Source organism: Aquila chrysaetos, chromosome 1 (assembly GCF_900496995.4).
Source record: "Aquila chrysaetos chrysaetos chromosome 1, bAquChr1.4, whole genome shotgun sequence".
NCBI lineage: Eukaryota > Metazoa > Chordata > Aves > Accipitriformes > Accipitridae > Aquila > Aquila chrysaetos.
The window spans coordinates 2,094,096-2,108,348 of record NC_044004.1 but is presented as its reverse complement, the minus strand read 5'-3'; the positions used below and the strand labels follow the sequence as shown (position 1 = coordinate 2,108,348).

The 14,253-nt window shown below is 43.1% G+C and overlaps 1 protein-coding gene across 1 annotated transcript in view; it reads left to right on the top strand.

The window, feature by feature from the left end:
* Positions 1 to 14,046, top strand: part of ATRN (attractin) — a 154,940-nt gene extending 140,894 nt beyond the window's left edge. The window contains exons 28-29 of the mRNA XM_030041414.2: positions 7,169 to 7,283; positions 8,351 to 14,046. Of these exons, the coding sequence (XP_029897274.1) occupies positions 7,169 to 7,283; positions 8,351 to 8,475 (240 nt within the window). The 3' untranslated portion in view covers positions 8,476 to 14,046. The remainder of the gene's footprint in view (positions 1 to 7,168; positions 7,284 to 8,350) is intronic.
* Positions 14,047 to 14,253: the final 207 nt, after the last annotated feature.

Here is a 14,253-nt window from a genome sequence, read left to right as displayed (position 1 = left end):
ACTTTAAAAGAGAAAGCGGTTGTTAAATGCAGTGGGAGCAAACTCGCTGCCCTGTGGAGGCTGGTTTGCGTATACACTCCCAGTTATTGGTAACTCAGGATGCTCGGATCTGTATTTTCAATTTCAGACCGTTAGCATTCATCTAAAGGCTTGAATATGATTTTTATTTAGTTCCTCACATGCAGGAACCCAGTGTTAGGGCTGAGTTGTGAGCAATTCATTCCCCAGCCCCTCTGTCACTTCCAAAGTAGATATCAGGGGCAAGGTAAATATTTAATCTAGACTCATTTACTGCAAATTATTGCTGGGAGTTCATTCATCTCTACCTTGGAGGACATACATATTACCCTGAGAATATGATTTTTAAAACTTAATACTCTATTTTTTTATAGAAAATTGCTTGTAACATTTTACAAATGTTCACTCAGCTTTTAATGGCACAATTTAAAAACTTGCAAATGGAATTTGACCCTTTTTCTACAGAGTGAAATCATCTGAAGAAGTGGAAGCAAATAATAAAGTTGAACTGTTTCAGTAATGGTCCTCTTCTCTTCCCCCACCATAAGATTTTTCCTTTATTTTAATTTCCTTACTGGAAATTGAAAACCATGTAAGAGTTATTTGATCAAACCACAGAAATATGTTTTCTTGTTAAGGAAAAAAAATTCTCTACACTATTTTTTTTGATACATTTTGAGAAGCAATATGCTGGCAGTGTATTACAGAACCTAAATAAAATTGATGCTGTGTTTTTTAAATTACACAGAATATTTATTGTTCTAGCCATTAGGTTTATGTGACACATTATTAACCTTTCGAATTTGTCGAATATAAGCAGCGTAAATAGAAATAATGAGACGAAATAAAAAAGAAATGTTTAGGTTGAACATCACGCAATTCAACTTGATTGCAGAAAGCATTTGGCTGTGAAATTGTCTCCCAAGGGAACTGGTGGTGCACTCCACACCTGGGTCACCTAGAAATAGCCCAGACAAAGTCCTGGAAAATGCCCTGTTTGTGTAGAAAATCCTGTTGGAGAAGGTGGACTAATTAGATGACCTAATAGGTCTCTTACTGCTTTTAACTTCTATAGTTGCTTAAGCTTTACGCATGTTAAGTACATATCAAAACTCATAAACAACTGAAATTGCTTGGCTTTTTAGTGCTGGTTTTGGCCAGTAAAATCATCTCTGGAAAACAGCTGAGAACAGATTTCGCTGCCTCCAGGAACAATGGGGTTGTGTCACCGCTTCGTAAAATACCATTAATTTTATTTTTTCATTCAAAAAAGGGTAGTCACCGTTTGCAAGTGCGTTTCCAAAACGCGTGATAGCGCTTCCCAGTTAAAAACCAAACGCTGCAGGTCACCTTCCTGATGGTGTGCATTGCCCGGGAAAGCGTGTTTAAATCTGTGTGCCGGGCTGAGAGGTCTTGGCTGGTTTGTTGGTCTTTGTTTGACATTTGCGCTATCCTGATTCCTAGCTGTTGGGGTTTTTTCCCCACCGTCTCCGTGGATCATAGCTTTGCTGGTGTGGAGGAGCCGTCAGAGTCTATTGCAGGAGAAAGGTTCAGGTATTTATGGCCAGCAGGTCGAGGGAGGGGATTCTGCCCCTCTGCTCCATTTTTGTGAGACCCCCCCTGCAGTGCTGCGTCCAGCTCTGGGGTCCTCAGCACAGGAGAGACAGGGACCTGTTGGAGCGGGTCCAGAGGAGGGACACGAAGATGATCAGAGGGCTGGAACACCTCTGCTATGAGAACAGGCTGAGAGAGTTGGGGTTGTTCAGCCTGGAGAAGAGAAGGCTCCGGGGAGACCTTATTGCAGCCTTTCCATACTTAAAGGGGGCTTATGAGAAAGATGGGGACAGACTTTTTAGTAGGGCCTGTAGCAACAGAAGGGACAATGGTTTAAAACTAAAAGAGGGTAGACTCAGAGTAGATATAAGGAAGAAATGGTTTACAAAGAGGATGGTGAAACCCTGGCACAGGTTGCCCAGAGAGGTGGTCGATGCCCCATCCCTGGAAACATCCAAGGTCAGGCTGGACGGGGCTCGGAGCAACCTGATCAAGTTGAAAATGTCCCTGCCCATGGCAGGGGGGTTGGACTAGGTGACCTTTAAAGGTCCCTTCCAACCCAAATTATTCTATCATTGTATGATCAGCTGTGTGAAATTGTCCCTCCAGCACACTCACAATATTTCTTTGATGACAAAAAATAGCTTTAGGGAAGCGTGCCTGACGGGTAGACCAGCTGCAGTTGTCTGTTCATAGCACAGATACATCCCTGGCAGCAGAGCATCCCCTTCGCTGACCTCCATCCTGGTTGCAACCAGAAGGGAGATAGTCTTCTGGCTACACCTTTCTTACTGCGTCCCTACGTGTTGGCTGGGTGCACGCGTGCGCTGTGTTTCGTGAGTCGAGCGCACGGCTCGTTTCTGACGGGCTGTTGGATGGTAATTTGATGTGTGTGGATTGACCCACCGCCAAAGGTGAGATCTTCTTATCCCATTGACCGTGGTCTTTGTCCACCTGCTCCAGCAGCTGGGCTCTGCTCTCCTCTCTGTGCCCCCCTCCCCGTGAGGGACTCTGCTGTTCAGGCACCGCTCAAAGCAGTCATCGTGTGCCAAGTGTCTGAGGGATGCACCTTATTTGCATAGATTTGAATAATGTCTACTTTATTGTGCCATTAAGCCTTCAATAAAAAGGAATTGCTTCTATAATTCAACAATGGGTTTATCAAAACACTCTAAATAAAAGTCTCTGGCAGAGTCTCGTTTTAACCATCTGATGAAAGGTGTTACAAAGTTTGGAGATCTACGAATTTTATGGGTTTGGTTTTTTTTAAGTGGGCTGCTAAAAGCCACCTGTCAGACTGAAGCACAAGCATTTAGAATGACCCGATCTCTGGTTCCCAAGTCCACTCCAAACCTTCCTGCAGAAAAACAGCTTGGATCTGCAACAAGAGCATTCAGAAACCACGCAGGAGGCAGATGCGCTGCAGAGGTGGGGAAGGAGAGGAGACGTGAGCTCTTCTTGGGTCTCCCCACGAAAATTCAACTTGATGAAGGCAGCCAGCTCCTCCTTAGCTGCTTTGCGCCGTGGTAGCACCTACGTAGGTCACGTCAAAACACGAGCAGGCTCACGGCGAGGTCAGCCGTGGGTGAGATCCGCAATCAAGATAGCCATTAAGTTGCTGGTTGAATTACCCACATGTTTTTCTCCGTGTCTGCAGAATACGGTCCCCGGGCTCCACCGCTGGGTTGCTCTATATCTCGCAGAGGGCACAGTATGCCCTTCACTCCCGGCCGACCTCTTGCTTGCATCAAATTCAACATTCCCGTCACTCGGCGTGTGAGTCATTTCATCAGGCTGCGCTTTGTCTCTTGGCCTGGCGAGCACACGCTTGGAGATGAGATGCTGTATGAGTCACAGTTCAAAAAGCAGGTGCCTGAACTGGTGCTGTCAAAAATAAATTTGCAGGACTTGATTCTTTATGCTGGTTTTTGCTGTTATTAACTGCAGCTTTGTCTCAGGAAAATGGCTGGTTTTGATGGACAGCAGACCATTTTTTCCCCTTTTCGATTTAAGATTGAGATTAGGTGCAGCGAGATGATCTTGTGCTTAATTCCTTCCAAATTAGCTTGCAACTGCCTGACAGATTTTGCAGCCATCATTATAGAAAGTATACTTCCTTGCTTTGCGTGGTTAACAGAAACAAAGTTCCCTATGCGATGAAATATTAACAATTTTTTACTAACGCTCAGCTTTTCTGAGCAGGTTGACGAGGGAAGGAAGGAGGCTCAGAGGTATGTCCCCTGCTCTCAGCTATCCGTGGCACATCAGGTAGATTAAAAATTCACTGCAGCATGGGGGTCAGACTCATCCCCGTGAAGTAATACTGGATTTTAGGTATCGGCATGGCCGGGGTCTGCTGTCGCTCGCGGGGGGACAGCACCGGCTGCCTGTTTTGGGCTCTTTCAGCACCAGTGATGCCTGCGTAGGAGCTCCTCGTGGTTCGGAGTGGGAGCAGGAGAGCAGAGAGGAGGAAGACGTGTGACCTTGAGGAACAAAATAAAAATCCCATGGAAAGGGAAAGATTGTGCCCAAAGGGACTCGTAATGAGAATTTCTGCTGCACGCTCAGGGTTCATTAGTTGGAAAGGGCAGAGGAGGAGAAAGGGTCCTGCTTGGGGCTGAGAGATGAGCTGAAATACCCGCAGGGTCCCTTCAGCTCTGTGACTGAGAGCTGTATAATGAACTTTTCTTCCGTACCATTTTATGATGTGCAGGACAATCAGGGTGGGTTTGATACCGTTATGGAGCCTAAAATGCCTCGCAGGTCACCCACCCGTGGTCCAGAGCAGCAGACGAGGTGCAGAGAAGGACTTTTGGGAGAGCTGGAGAGGGGAGTGTTGGTGTTCAGAGAAGAAATTCAGAGCACTGCTCGTTCAGATGAGCCAAACGAAGGCAGAGCTGTACAGTAGGGTAAAGCCCAGGGAGAGGGTTAAGGCACAGAACAATGTGAGATGGATGAATAAATTCAGGTGGGAAAGAATTGAGGTTAGAAGAAAGTTTCTGGTGTCAGAGGGGTGAGATCCAGGAGCAGGGAGCCTCTGGAGAGGTCTTACGGAGGCGATGGCACAGGCTGAAAGTGTAACTGCTTTTAAAGCAGAGCATTGCACTTTTATGTGCAGTCACCTGCATTAGTGAAGGGCTGGATTCGGTGACCGTGAGAAGTATTTTCCAGCCTCCTGTTTCTGCATATTGGCTGGAGGATGATGAGCGTGCTGCTGAGCATCCCCGTGACATTACAAAGCATGTTAGAGTAGAGTTGTACTGAACGATTTATATATTGGGGAAGGAACAGAGTTGCAGAAGCGTTTTGAGTAGAATCATAGGGTGGTTTGGGTTGGAAGGGACCTTTAAAGGTCACCTAGTCCAACCCCCCTGCAATAAGCAGGGACATCTTCAACTCGATCAGGTTGCTCAGAGCCCCGTCCAGCCTGACCTTGGATGTTTCCAGGGATGGGGCATCGACCACCTCTCTGGGCAACCTGTGCCAGTGCCTCACCATCCTCTTTGTAAACCATTTCTTCCTTATACCTACTCTGAGTCTACCCTCTTTTAGTTTAAAACCATCACCCCTTGTCCTATCGCAACAGGCCCTGCTAAAAAGTCTGTCCTCATCCTTCTCTTCCTCCCGCTACTTCGTCTTTGCTGCCCGCTCTGCTCAACGCCGAGGATGAGTGTGAGTTCTCGCTGTAACACCCGAGCACCGTGCTCCAACCTCCGGGATTCAGCAGGGCTGTTTTATTAGCAGTGGAGTAAGGTACTCGGCTCGCTCCAAAAGAAAATAAACTTTGTGTTCGGTGCGTGCTCCCATTCATACGCCAGACGTCTGCGGGCTGTATTTCTGCAGTTGCCTTCTCTGTGCTCTCTCCATTACCTCTGGTAATTGAGTCGCCTCTGGGATATAGCACCACGGTATGCTTGGTTGCTTTGTGGGAAAAGCATTATTTTGAGTTTGATCCCTTTGTTGGGGGTGGGGAGAAGATGAAGAAATCTGCAGTCATAAACCAGGCAGACAGCAGCTTACGTCGTTATAGCCTGTAGAATACGTATTTATCTACCTTGCACAGACTAACAAATTGTTGTTGCAATCATTACAGTAAATATGAGATATGAAAACAGTTTTAAGTTTCATTTTGCTTGCTGTCATCTCTTTTTTTCTTTTTTATTGAGCAGCAATAATTCAATAGCATTGTTTGACTCCTGTTCAGTTTTTTCAGTGTCTTGCGTTGTATTGAGTTTCTGTTGAACATCTAAGTACAGTGGTACAATTTTATGCCTAATGGAAAAAGCAATAATTATTTCATTAATACCAGGGTAGAATTTATCCATACTAAACAAAAGATCAGAAAGCACTGAGCGTACCAGGTAAAATAGTGTTTCTCAGCTTTTGTTGCTTATGTGGAACAAAAGAAGGCACTCTCTTGTACCTGTACTCATAGGTGTAAACTTGCATCCTCATCTTACTGTTGTGCCATCCCACAATAACACTGATCGCGTGTAATTGTGTGTGGGATCGGGGCCCGGCTCAGATAAGAACCTATTTTAGTTTCTGGGCTGTGCTGTTGCATCTTTTCTTTCTAATGACATATTGAAATTAGCTGTTGGCCATTCAAATAAAATCTTTACAAGAGTACAGTGGGAGGGTGATGTTCAAAGACACTGAGGGTCAGCGAGGGATCCAGTCCCCTGCTCCTCTAGGGCGGGAGAAAGCTGGCTGCCCATTGTATCTTTGTAATTATCAATTCACTTTTTATCTGAAAACTTTATTTCATGTCCATGTTTGTAATGTAAGTATGAAATACCTGTATTCAAAGTAAACGGGCTTCAGTAAAGCACGTTAAGCGTCTTAGGATACGACAGGTCACTGAAACCAGATCCAGAGCCAGGATCGCAAACCGGTCCTCTGCTCTACTGAATCCTCTGCTTTTCAGTTTAAAAAAGGACAATACAATCCAGCAGGCTTTCTAAAGCACTTTCAGCTCCCAGAGCAGCCAGCTACCTAAGAACATAGTCCAGAGTGGTCTAGAAGACCACTCAGAAATGAACACGACCCCTTGGGAAAGAACAGAAATGAAAGACATAATTGGGGGAACACAGTTTAAAGCAAGCAGCAGTGAAATCGAGTGTGGTTTGGGGGTAAATGTTCTTTACTGTGTTAAAGCTACAGTGCTGCAAAGGTGTTATGTGGAGTTAAACTCTGGAAATAGAAGTTGAACTGCCAAATTGCAGTGGTCAGACGTGCCGATATTCGTGATACGCTGCTGATGGGTTCGAAGGGAAAAAACCCTCAATCCTGTTGTTTCGCGTAAGCTGCTCCTTTGTTACTGAATTTAGGCAGAAATATAAGCCTTGTGCAGTGCTCGACTTTTTAATAGCTAGATTTTTATTAAGTAAATGTGTTTTTTTGCCATGACTAGGGTTTTGATTGCTACTAACGTTGGTTTTAGCTTTGCTAGCTACATGCTGGAAATTTGCCAAGTGCAGAAACATGGTTGGTGCCCTGAAGCTTGTACGATCTGAAAAAGACGACGCTGGGGGAAGAGGGAGGGTGTAACACACCGTATAACATTTGTTTTCTCCTCTTCCTTCCCTCGCTGCAGACTGTACCAAAGCCAATAGCGCTGGAGCCCTGCTTTGGGAACAAAGCAGCCGTTCTCTCTGTATTCGTGAGGTTGCCTCGAGGACTTGGGGGTATACCACCACCAGGACAGTCAGGTGAGGAATATCGTTGTCTCCACTGGCTTGGTATTAACTCTGTGCTCCTTCCCCAGCCTTACAGAGTCACCTTACGGTTTCAGGCTTGATCCCGTAGTAACTGCTGTATCCACACCGCAGCTGAGGATGTGCTCGGGTTATTTTAAGCTAGCTAGCTTGGGCCCTGCTAGCTTCCGACTTGAGGTTTGATTCAATTTCTTGGGTCAGATGATGGATGAACATTTGATAATGTGGATTACATTTTAATTTATGGCTGGGGAAAAAAGGGGGATCTGGTACAGACAGGTTTGCAGTAGTTACTTGCGAAAGCAACTTGTCTCCCAGCCTATTCCCCTTCTTTCCTAGCTCTATTTGTAGAGAGGCATCAAGTCCTTTCAAAGTATCCATGCTCTCCTCTTAGCAGCTCTGGAGAAAGATGTTTTCTCCATCCAGCTTAACGTTTCCTTGTTCTCAGCCCCTTCTCACTTAAACCTGATGTCAGGGCACCGAGGCATAATCCCCTGGGCAGTTTGCGATTTAACTGGGGTTTCTCCAGTGCCTCGTGAGCATGGTGAAGCAGAGGATTAATAAAAAACTATTAGCTGGGTTTGAGATGGGGTGGTTTGGTTGTGAGCTGTGTTGAACTAAATCCCAGATGGCCAATAGTGGTTTGTCTGTGGATTTGCCGGGAGGAGGTTGCAGAGATGATGGGTGTCCGGGAAGTGCAGTGAGACATCCATGCACGCGTGCTTTGAGGATTTAGTCTAGCACATCTACTGGTGCAGAGAAAGACACTTCCCTTCAATATTATGGGTTTCACATCCATTAATACCCACACTTCTTATTTCCAGCTTTTTCTGCTGCAGTTGCTTTCAATAAAACATGCCGTATTTAAAAGCTTATTTTAGAATAGCCGCTAGAGTTTAATCTCTTAAGCCAAAATGCTTTTCTAGTTGGCTTTTTTTAAGAAGAACTCAAAAAATTATATTCACTTTATGGCTTGGAGGGTTTTTTTCGGCTGTGGCGGAAGGATTTGTTTCTGTGACTGTTTTGTTCCGTGACTGGGGTTTTTTTTTTTGTTGCCTCAGGTCTTGCAGTGGCCAGTGCACTGGTGGACATTTCACAACAGATGCCAATTGCCTACAAAGAGAAATCGGGTGCAATACGAAATCGGAAACAGCAGCCCCCTGCACAGCCAGGAACCTGTATTTGATGCATGGACATCAGAAACTGTTTAGGGTTTTAAACAAAATGGAGAAGTAATTCCTAGGAGGAGGAGGAGAAGGATTTCCAAGTTGTGTCACAAGAGACTAGAAGCACTCAGAAAAACACAACTTCCTTGAACCCAACTTTTTCTCTCATCTACGTGATAGTTGGCTTTGTTTGACAACTGCTCCACTTAAGTTTTACTGACACGTGGCTTCAGATTGCTCCTTTGTTTTCTTGAAGTTTAAAGTAAAATAATTTTATTGCAGGTCCAGTAACATCCGATCACCACCATTCATGGTCAGTGTAAATAGAACAGTAGTCCAATATGAATGACACTCAGGTTTATACATGGAAAGTGCTTTGTAGTTCATGTATTTATCAAACTGTACAAAAAGAAAAAGATGCAGTGTTTACAGGTGTCAGCTCTCAACACATAAACACTACTATTAATCTTCAAAGCATCTTCATCCTTTGTTTTCATTTAATACTATATGTTTATTCCCTCATTATTTAAGTGGAACTCTCTTCCAGATACAGCGTTTTTGTAGTCATCATGGTCCAGAACATCAGGAACGCAAAAGCCGGAGTGGTTTAAAGGTTGATGTTGCGTGTTGCTCAGACCACATGCAATACCTGGAGAAGTTGAATGTTGCTTTTGAAGGACTCAGTGTTTACATAGTCTTAACCTGCTTGGCGTACACCACACACAAGTGCCTAGACTTGAACAGATCTAGGGAGTGAGGAGACTGCTACACATATTTCTTTTCAACATAATTATATTCCTTTTAAATATATATATACACACAGATATATATATATAGTCACCCAAGGCAATCTGTGTTCTTTGTAATATATCACGTGCAGTCAGGGGAAAATGGCATTTTCCTGACCAAAAAACTACTCAACCAGATGGGAAATATCTGGAGGGAAAGCAGAGTTTCAGTATCTCATAAGACAACTCCTGGTTTCACCAGCTCTTTTAATAGAAGCAGTTTGTGTTCCAGGTCAGATACGTTATATTTCTTCTGATTTTTCTCTGCCCTTTTGGCTTCTTTCCCTGCCCCTTCCATCCTGCCACTCTTCTGGATGAGAGCTGAGCTGTGCCAGGGCTCAGAGCCATCGCTCCTCAGCAGAAGGGTTTGCTCTGTCTCCTTACAAGGTGCAAAAAGCAACACTCCAGGTGCCAGATCATTTGAGGATGGAGTAAAAAAGAACTTTAAATAAAAAGCAAGGAGAGCAGCTTCGTTTGGCCACAGGTTTGAGTTCTACACGATCAGTTACTGATATTTCCCATTGGGGTTGAACTCTCGTAGATGTTGAAGAAGGTTTCCCGTTGGGGTTGAACTCTCGTAGACGTTGAAGAAGGTTTCCCGTTGGGGTTGAACTCTCGTAGACGTTGAAGAAGGTTTCCCGTTGGGGTTGAACTCTCGTAGACGTTGAAGAAGGTGGCTTGTTGGTGAAAAGGAAGGGACTTGCAAACAGCAAAGTTAAGGCTTGGCTTTTGGGGGACGTATCAAACCGTCTCAAGTACTCTGACTAGTTGGAATTATGTTTTGAGGTTCAAGGTTGGACTTAACCCATCAAGTCTGCACGTGCTGGTGCCCAACGTCTCCCTCGATTCTGGAACGTGGCGCAGTGCCGGGGCCGCGCAAAGTTGTGGTGTTGAAGCCGGTAGGAAGATGTTACGTGAAGGTGCCAAACGAGGCGTGTAATTGTTGCTTAATCACAGTAAGTGCAGTTTCATTCAGGTCGCTGAGTTGCTGGTTTCTGATGAGGACATCTAGTATTTATGAAATGGAGAACTAACAAATCGAGGGCAGCGAAGGAAAGTACTCTTGAGTCTTCTGGCCAGGTAGCACCCTCTTCCAAAATGAAACCCAAGTAACTGCGTCTTTTTTTGTGCATGTTTTGGTGATCGATCACATATCAGCCACTCATTTTTGGTTTTGTTTTTTTTTTTTTAACCATGTATTTTAAAGAAGCTCTTTGGAGCGCAGTGGCATCGCAATAAAGACATGAATTGCTGTGCGTGTCTGGACAGCAGTGATGGGGGACAGCCTGCTGGTTTAAAGACAGTGGTGGATTATAATTCTGATTTAATGTGTCATTTAATAAATACAATGGGACTGCAGAAAAAATATTGTCGAAAAAATGCATTTTATATATATACACGTGTGTGTGTGTATTTATATATATATATATATATATATATATATATATATATATATATATAAAAAAATGCATCTGTTTCTAAACTGGAAGTTAACTGCCCCCTGGGGAGAAGAAATTATGGGACGGAAAGGGGTGAGCTTTGTCCTTTAGAATTGAAAGGGTTTAGGCAATTTAAGTTTTAACTGATGCACAGATTACCTCAGACAGATTCATCTCCTGAAAATATTTTCTAACTTCCTATGTGTATAAGGCTAACCTGAACTAGAGAAATAATACTGGACTAAAATCCCTCCCCTGTTATTACTTTTCATGTTTTCAGTCGTGATGCACATCCTCATGTTCAGAGATGTCATCTTCTTGTTTCTCCAACACTTTTTTGGGGAGGAGAACTGCCAACCCAAATTGAGAAAGCTCTTGTGCTTAAGTCTCCATATTTAGGACAGCACTTAAGCAGGTGCTTAAAAGTTGTTGCTTAGGTTTTCCTGAACAGAAACAACTTTCAGAACAATAGGCCTGGAGGAGTGATGTAGTTTTACGTTAACAAAAAGATGTAAATGTGGTTTGTTGGTTGGTTGGTTTTTTTTTTTTTCCCCCCCCTGGAGAGCTGGGTTGTCTGGTCTCAAAAGCTTATGGTGGAGCGTGCCCAGAAGTGTAGCCACAAAGTGAGGTGTCAGATCTTGGAAAGACGAGCAAAAATGATCAAACTTTGAGGTTTAGCAGAACCAAAAAATGTAAATAGAGGAACAAGACTTATTTATATAAATAAAATGAAACAGCTCCTTTAGGATGTAGCTCTGCTCTGCATCTTATCTCCATATTGATGAGGGGAAAAGAGAACTCTCATACATATTTCTGCTGCAAACAGTTTCATCCCAGCTTAAAGGTAAAACAGAGACGAAGGTGGGAATGGATGGGGGGAAGAAGAATTGCCGGTGGTTTATCACCAGGCCAATATCAAAAGTGAAGGATTTGTGGGTTTATTTCTTTTGGAGGTGAGGGTGGGGGAAGAGCAACCTTATTTCATGGGAGAATCTGTAAATAAATGAAAAATAACACACCGATTTTGCACTTGTACATAAACTATACAGTAGCGTGCAGAACATTGAAAGATTTAAAGTGTATATAAACCAGAAAAATATTGAATGTATTTTTGATGCATTTTAAATGATGTATGAGTTTTGTCTTAATAACTTCTTCATATGATGAGTATTAGATAACTTTCCAGAGCTTTAAAGAAACATCAAATTATATTCGTGATATCTTGCAGTATAAAGCAGGGAGGCATAACTTGACTTTTATGTATTCAAATGCATTTCACTTAAATGTATAAGCGCAGTAAAATACGGCTCTTCCATTTGAAAGGGGGGAAAAAAAAACGCTTGAAGACAAGTAATAAATGTACTTAAAGTAGTCATTACTTGGAGGATTAAGTCAGCAGTTTAAGCCTCTACCATTAAGATTGTGCCAGTGATTTCCATTCAAAATCACTATTTTTCAAGCGTTTATAACTGGCTGAAATTCAGCATTCAAGGTCTCAACCCTCAGAACAATTCTATTCATTGAGAGTAGCCTTTAAAAAAAAAAATAAAAATCAGAAATGTTGTAGCCCTTTTATTCTAGAAAGCAACAGTGCCATTGGATCTCCAAATCACATACGTTTTTTTGGTGCACCGTTTTCCATTCTTTTTAGCCCAGGATTTTCTCTGGACTGTTGTAGCATGAGCGACAGGAGACCCTGCCACAGCATGGGTCAAGATGTTGGATACAAGAAGATTTATGGGACACAACTTTTGAGTTATTGCCACTCTCCCTGGGCTTAAAATGCGCTGTATCGAAATTGCCAAAATAAAGCTATACACGATGGGGTAATGCCTGTGATTAGCATAAAGTCATAGTGTATAACGTACCAAAATTTGATGGTATGGTACCATAAAAGCATGGCAGGCCCTGTTGGCAGATACACGCTTCTTAGGGGTAGTTTGTATACTAAATATTGCTCAGAAACATCATTTTCCCTGCAGTAAGTGTTTACCAAAATACATAGTCGCTGGGTTTATAGTATGGTTTTAAAATGGCAGCTCAGCTTGCTTGGCCCTAAATAAGCTGAAATGAGCTTTTGATGAAATACCCTCACTCAAGAGGCTGAAATAAAAATTGAGGCTTTCCCCATAACCCGCTGAAGGTCCAGTGCCGCAAAGATGAGGCTGATTCTCTGTCCTTAACTGCTCCCGATGTTAGCAGCTGCTTTTTCTTTTCCACGAGACCCCGAGTTAGGGTCGGAGCATCAGCTCCATCTCTGAACCCGCAAAACCCCTTTTCCCAGCAAACAGGGATTTGCCGGCACTGAGCTTGCGAGAAAGCAAAGAACGGACCCTACGTGCCAGGAGCGACTTTTAAACTCATCCATCCAGCTCGCAGTAAGCTGCCGATGTCTCTTCTTTTCCCGTTTCCTTTTTCTCTTCATTTGGGAATACCACATGGGAAAGGGAGGGAGGGGGTTCGGGGTTTTCGGAGCCGCCGGAGCGAAGCTGCGAAAGCGGGTTGGGAGAGTCGTGCGTGTTTTAAATGGAAAAGTACCGCTGGCAGATGCGCGCCGGAGCGTTCAGGGATGCGGGAGCAAAGGGAAGGGAGGGATAGGTGTGCGTTTCTCATTTTCGGACGTGTTGTTGGCAATTTTAGTCAAATTCACGCTCTTTCTGTTGATAGCTGCTTAAATTAAATTAGTTTCTATTGCTAGGAATACTACAATAATGTGTATATGCTGGGTTTTTCTGCTTCTGCGTCAGGGCAGGTTTTGTTCAGTTTATTATTTCGTTCTAACACTACGCGTGGACTATTTTTGTGCGTCTTCCAGGTACTATAGTTCTTTACATATTTCCTCTACATTTATCATTGATTCCACAAACATCACCAGAAGAAAGAAGAAGAAAAAAAAAAAAAATTGTGGAGGAGTGTAACATATGTCAGTCCATTATTATTTTTTTTTTAAAAAAAGCAAAAAGAAAATAAAAATAAAGAGTTTTATATTACTCTGAAATTTGTGCACAATAAATGTTCTTTACACTAAGATCCTTGAATTAATTGTATTCTGGATTTTTTTCTTTGTTCTGTAATTATTTACGATTCTTATCTGTGTTCAGACTTGAGCTTAGTTTGTTAATATGTATAATTTAGCATTTATTGCATTCATATGTAAATATGAGCAAGTATTGTAAACTATTTCATTGCCGGGGGTTGTGGGTGTTATACATACACACATTTAGGACTGCAGTTTTTGGTATAATTTTTTGTATTGTAAAATAACAGCTAATTTAAAGCAGGAACGAGAAAATTATTGGGAGGTCTGTGCATTTTAAATACAAATGTGAAGTACATGTATATAAATAAAAGTAAATAATGCAAATCTTTCCTCTGAAATAAAAAGTAGATGATCTGGTTAAATTGGTTTTCCCCGGCTTTTTCTTCTTCTTTTTTTCCCCGCCTCTTTCTTAAAATGGGGGGGAGAAATAACTCAAGATGTGTTTGAAGACTCCTGCCTGGGGTGAGGGTGAGTTTCTACCACGACGGCGGTGGATCTCGAGGCGTTCGCGTGTCCGTGAGCGGGCTGTGC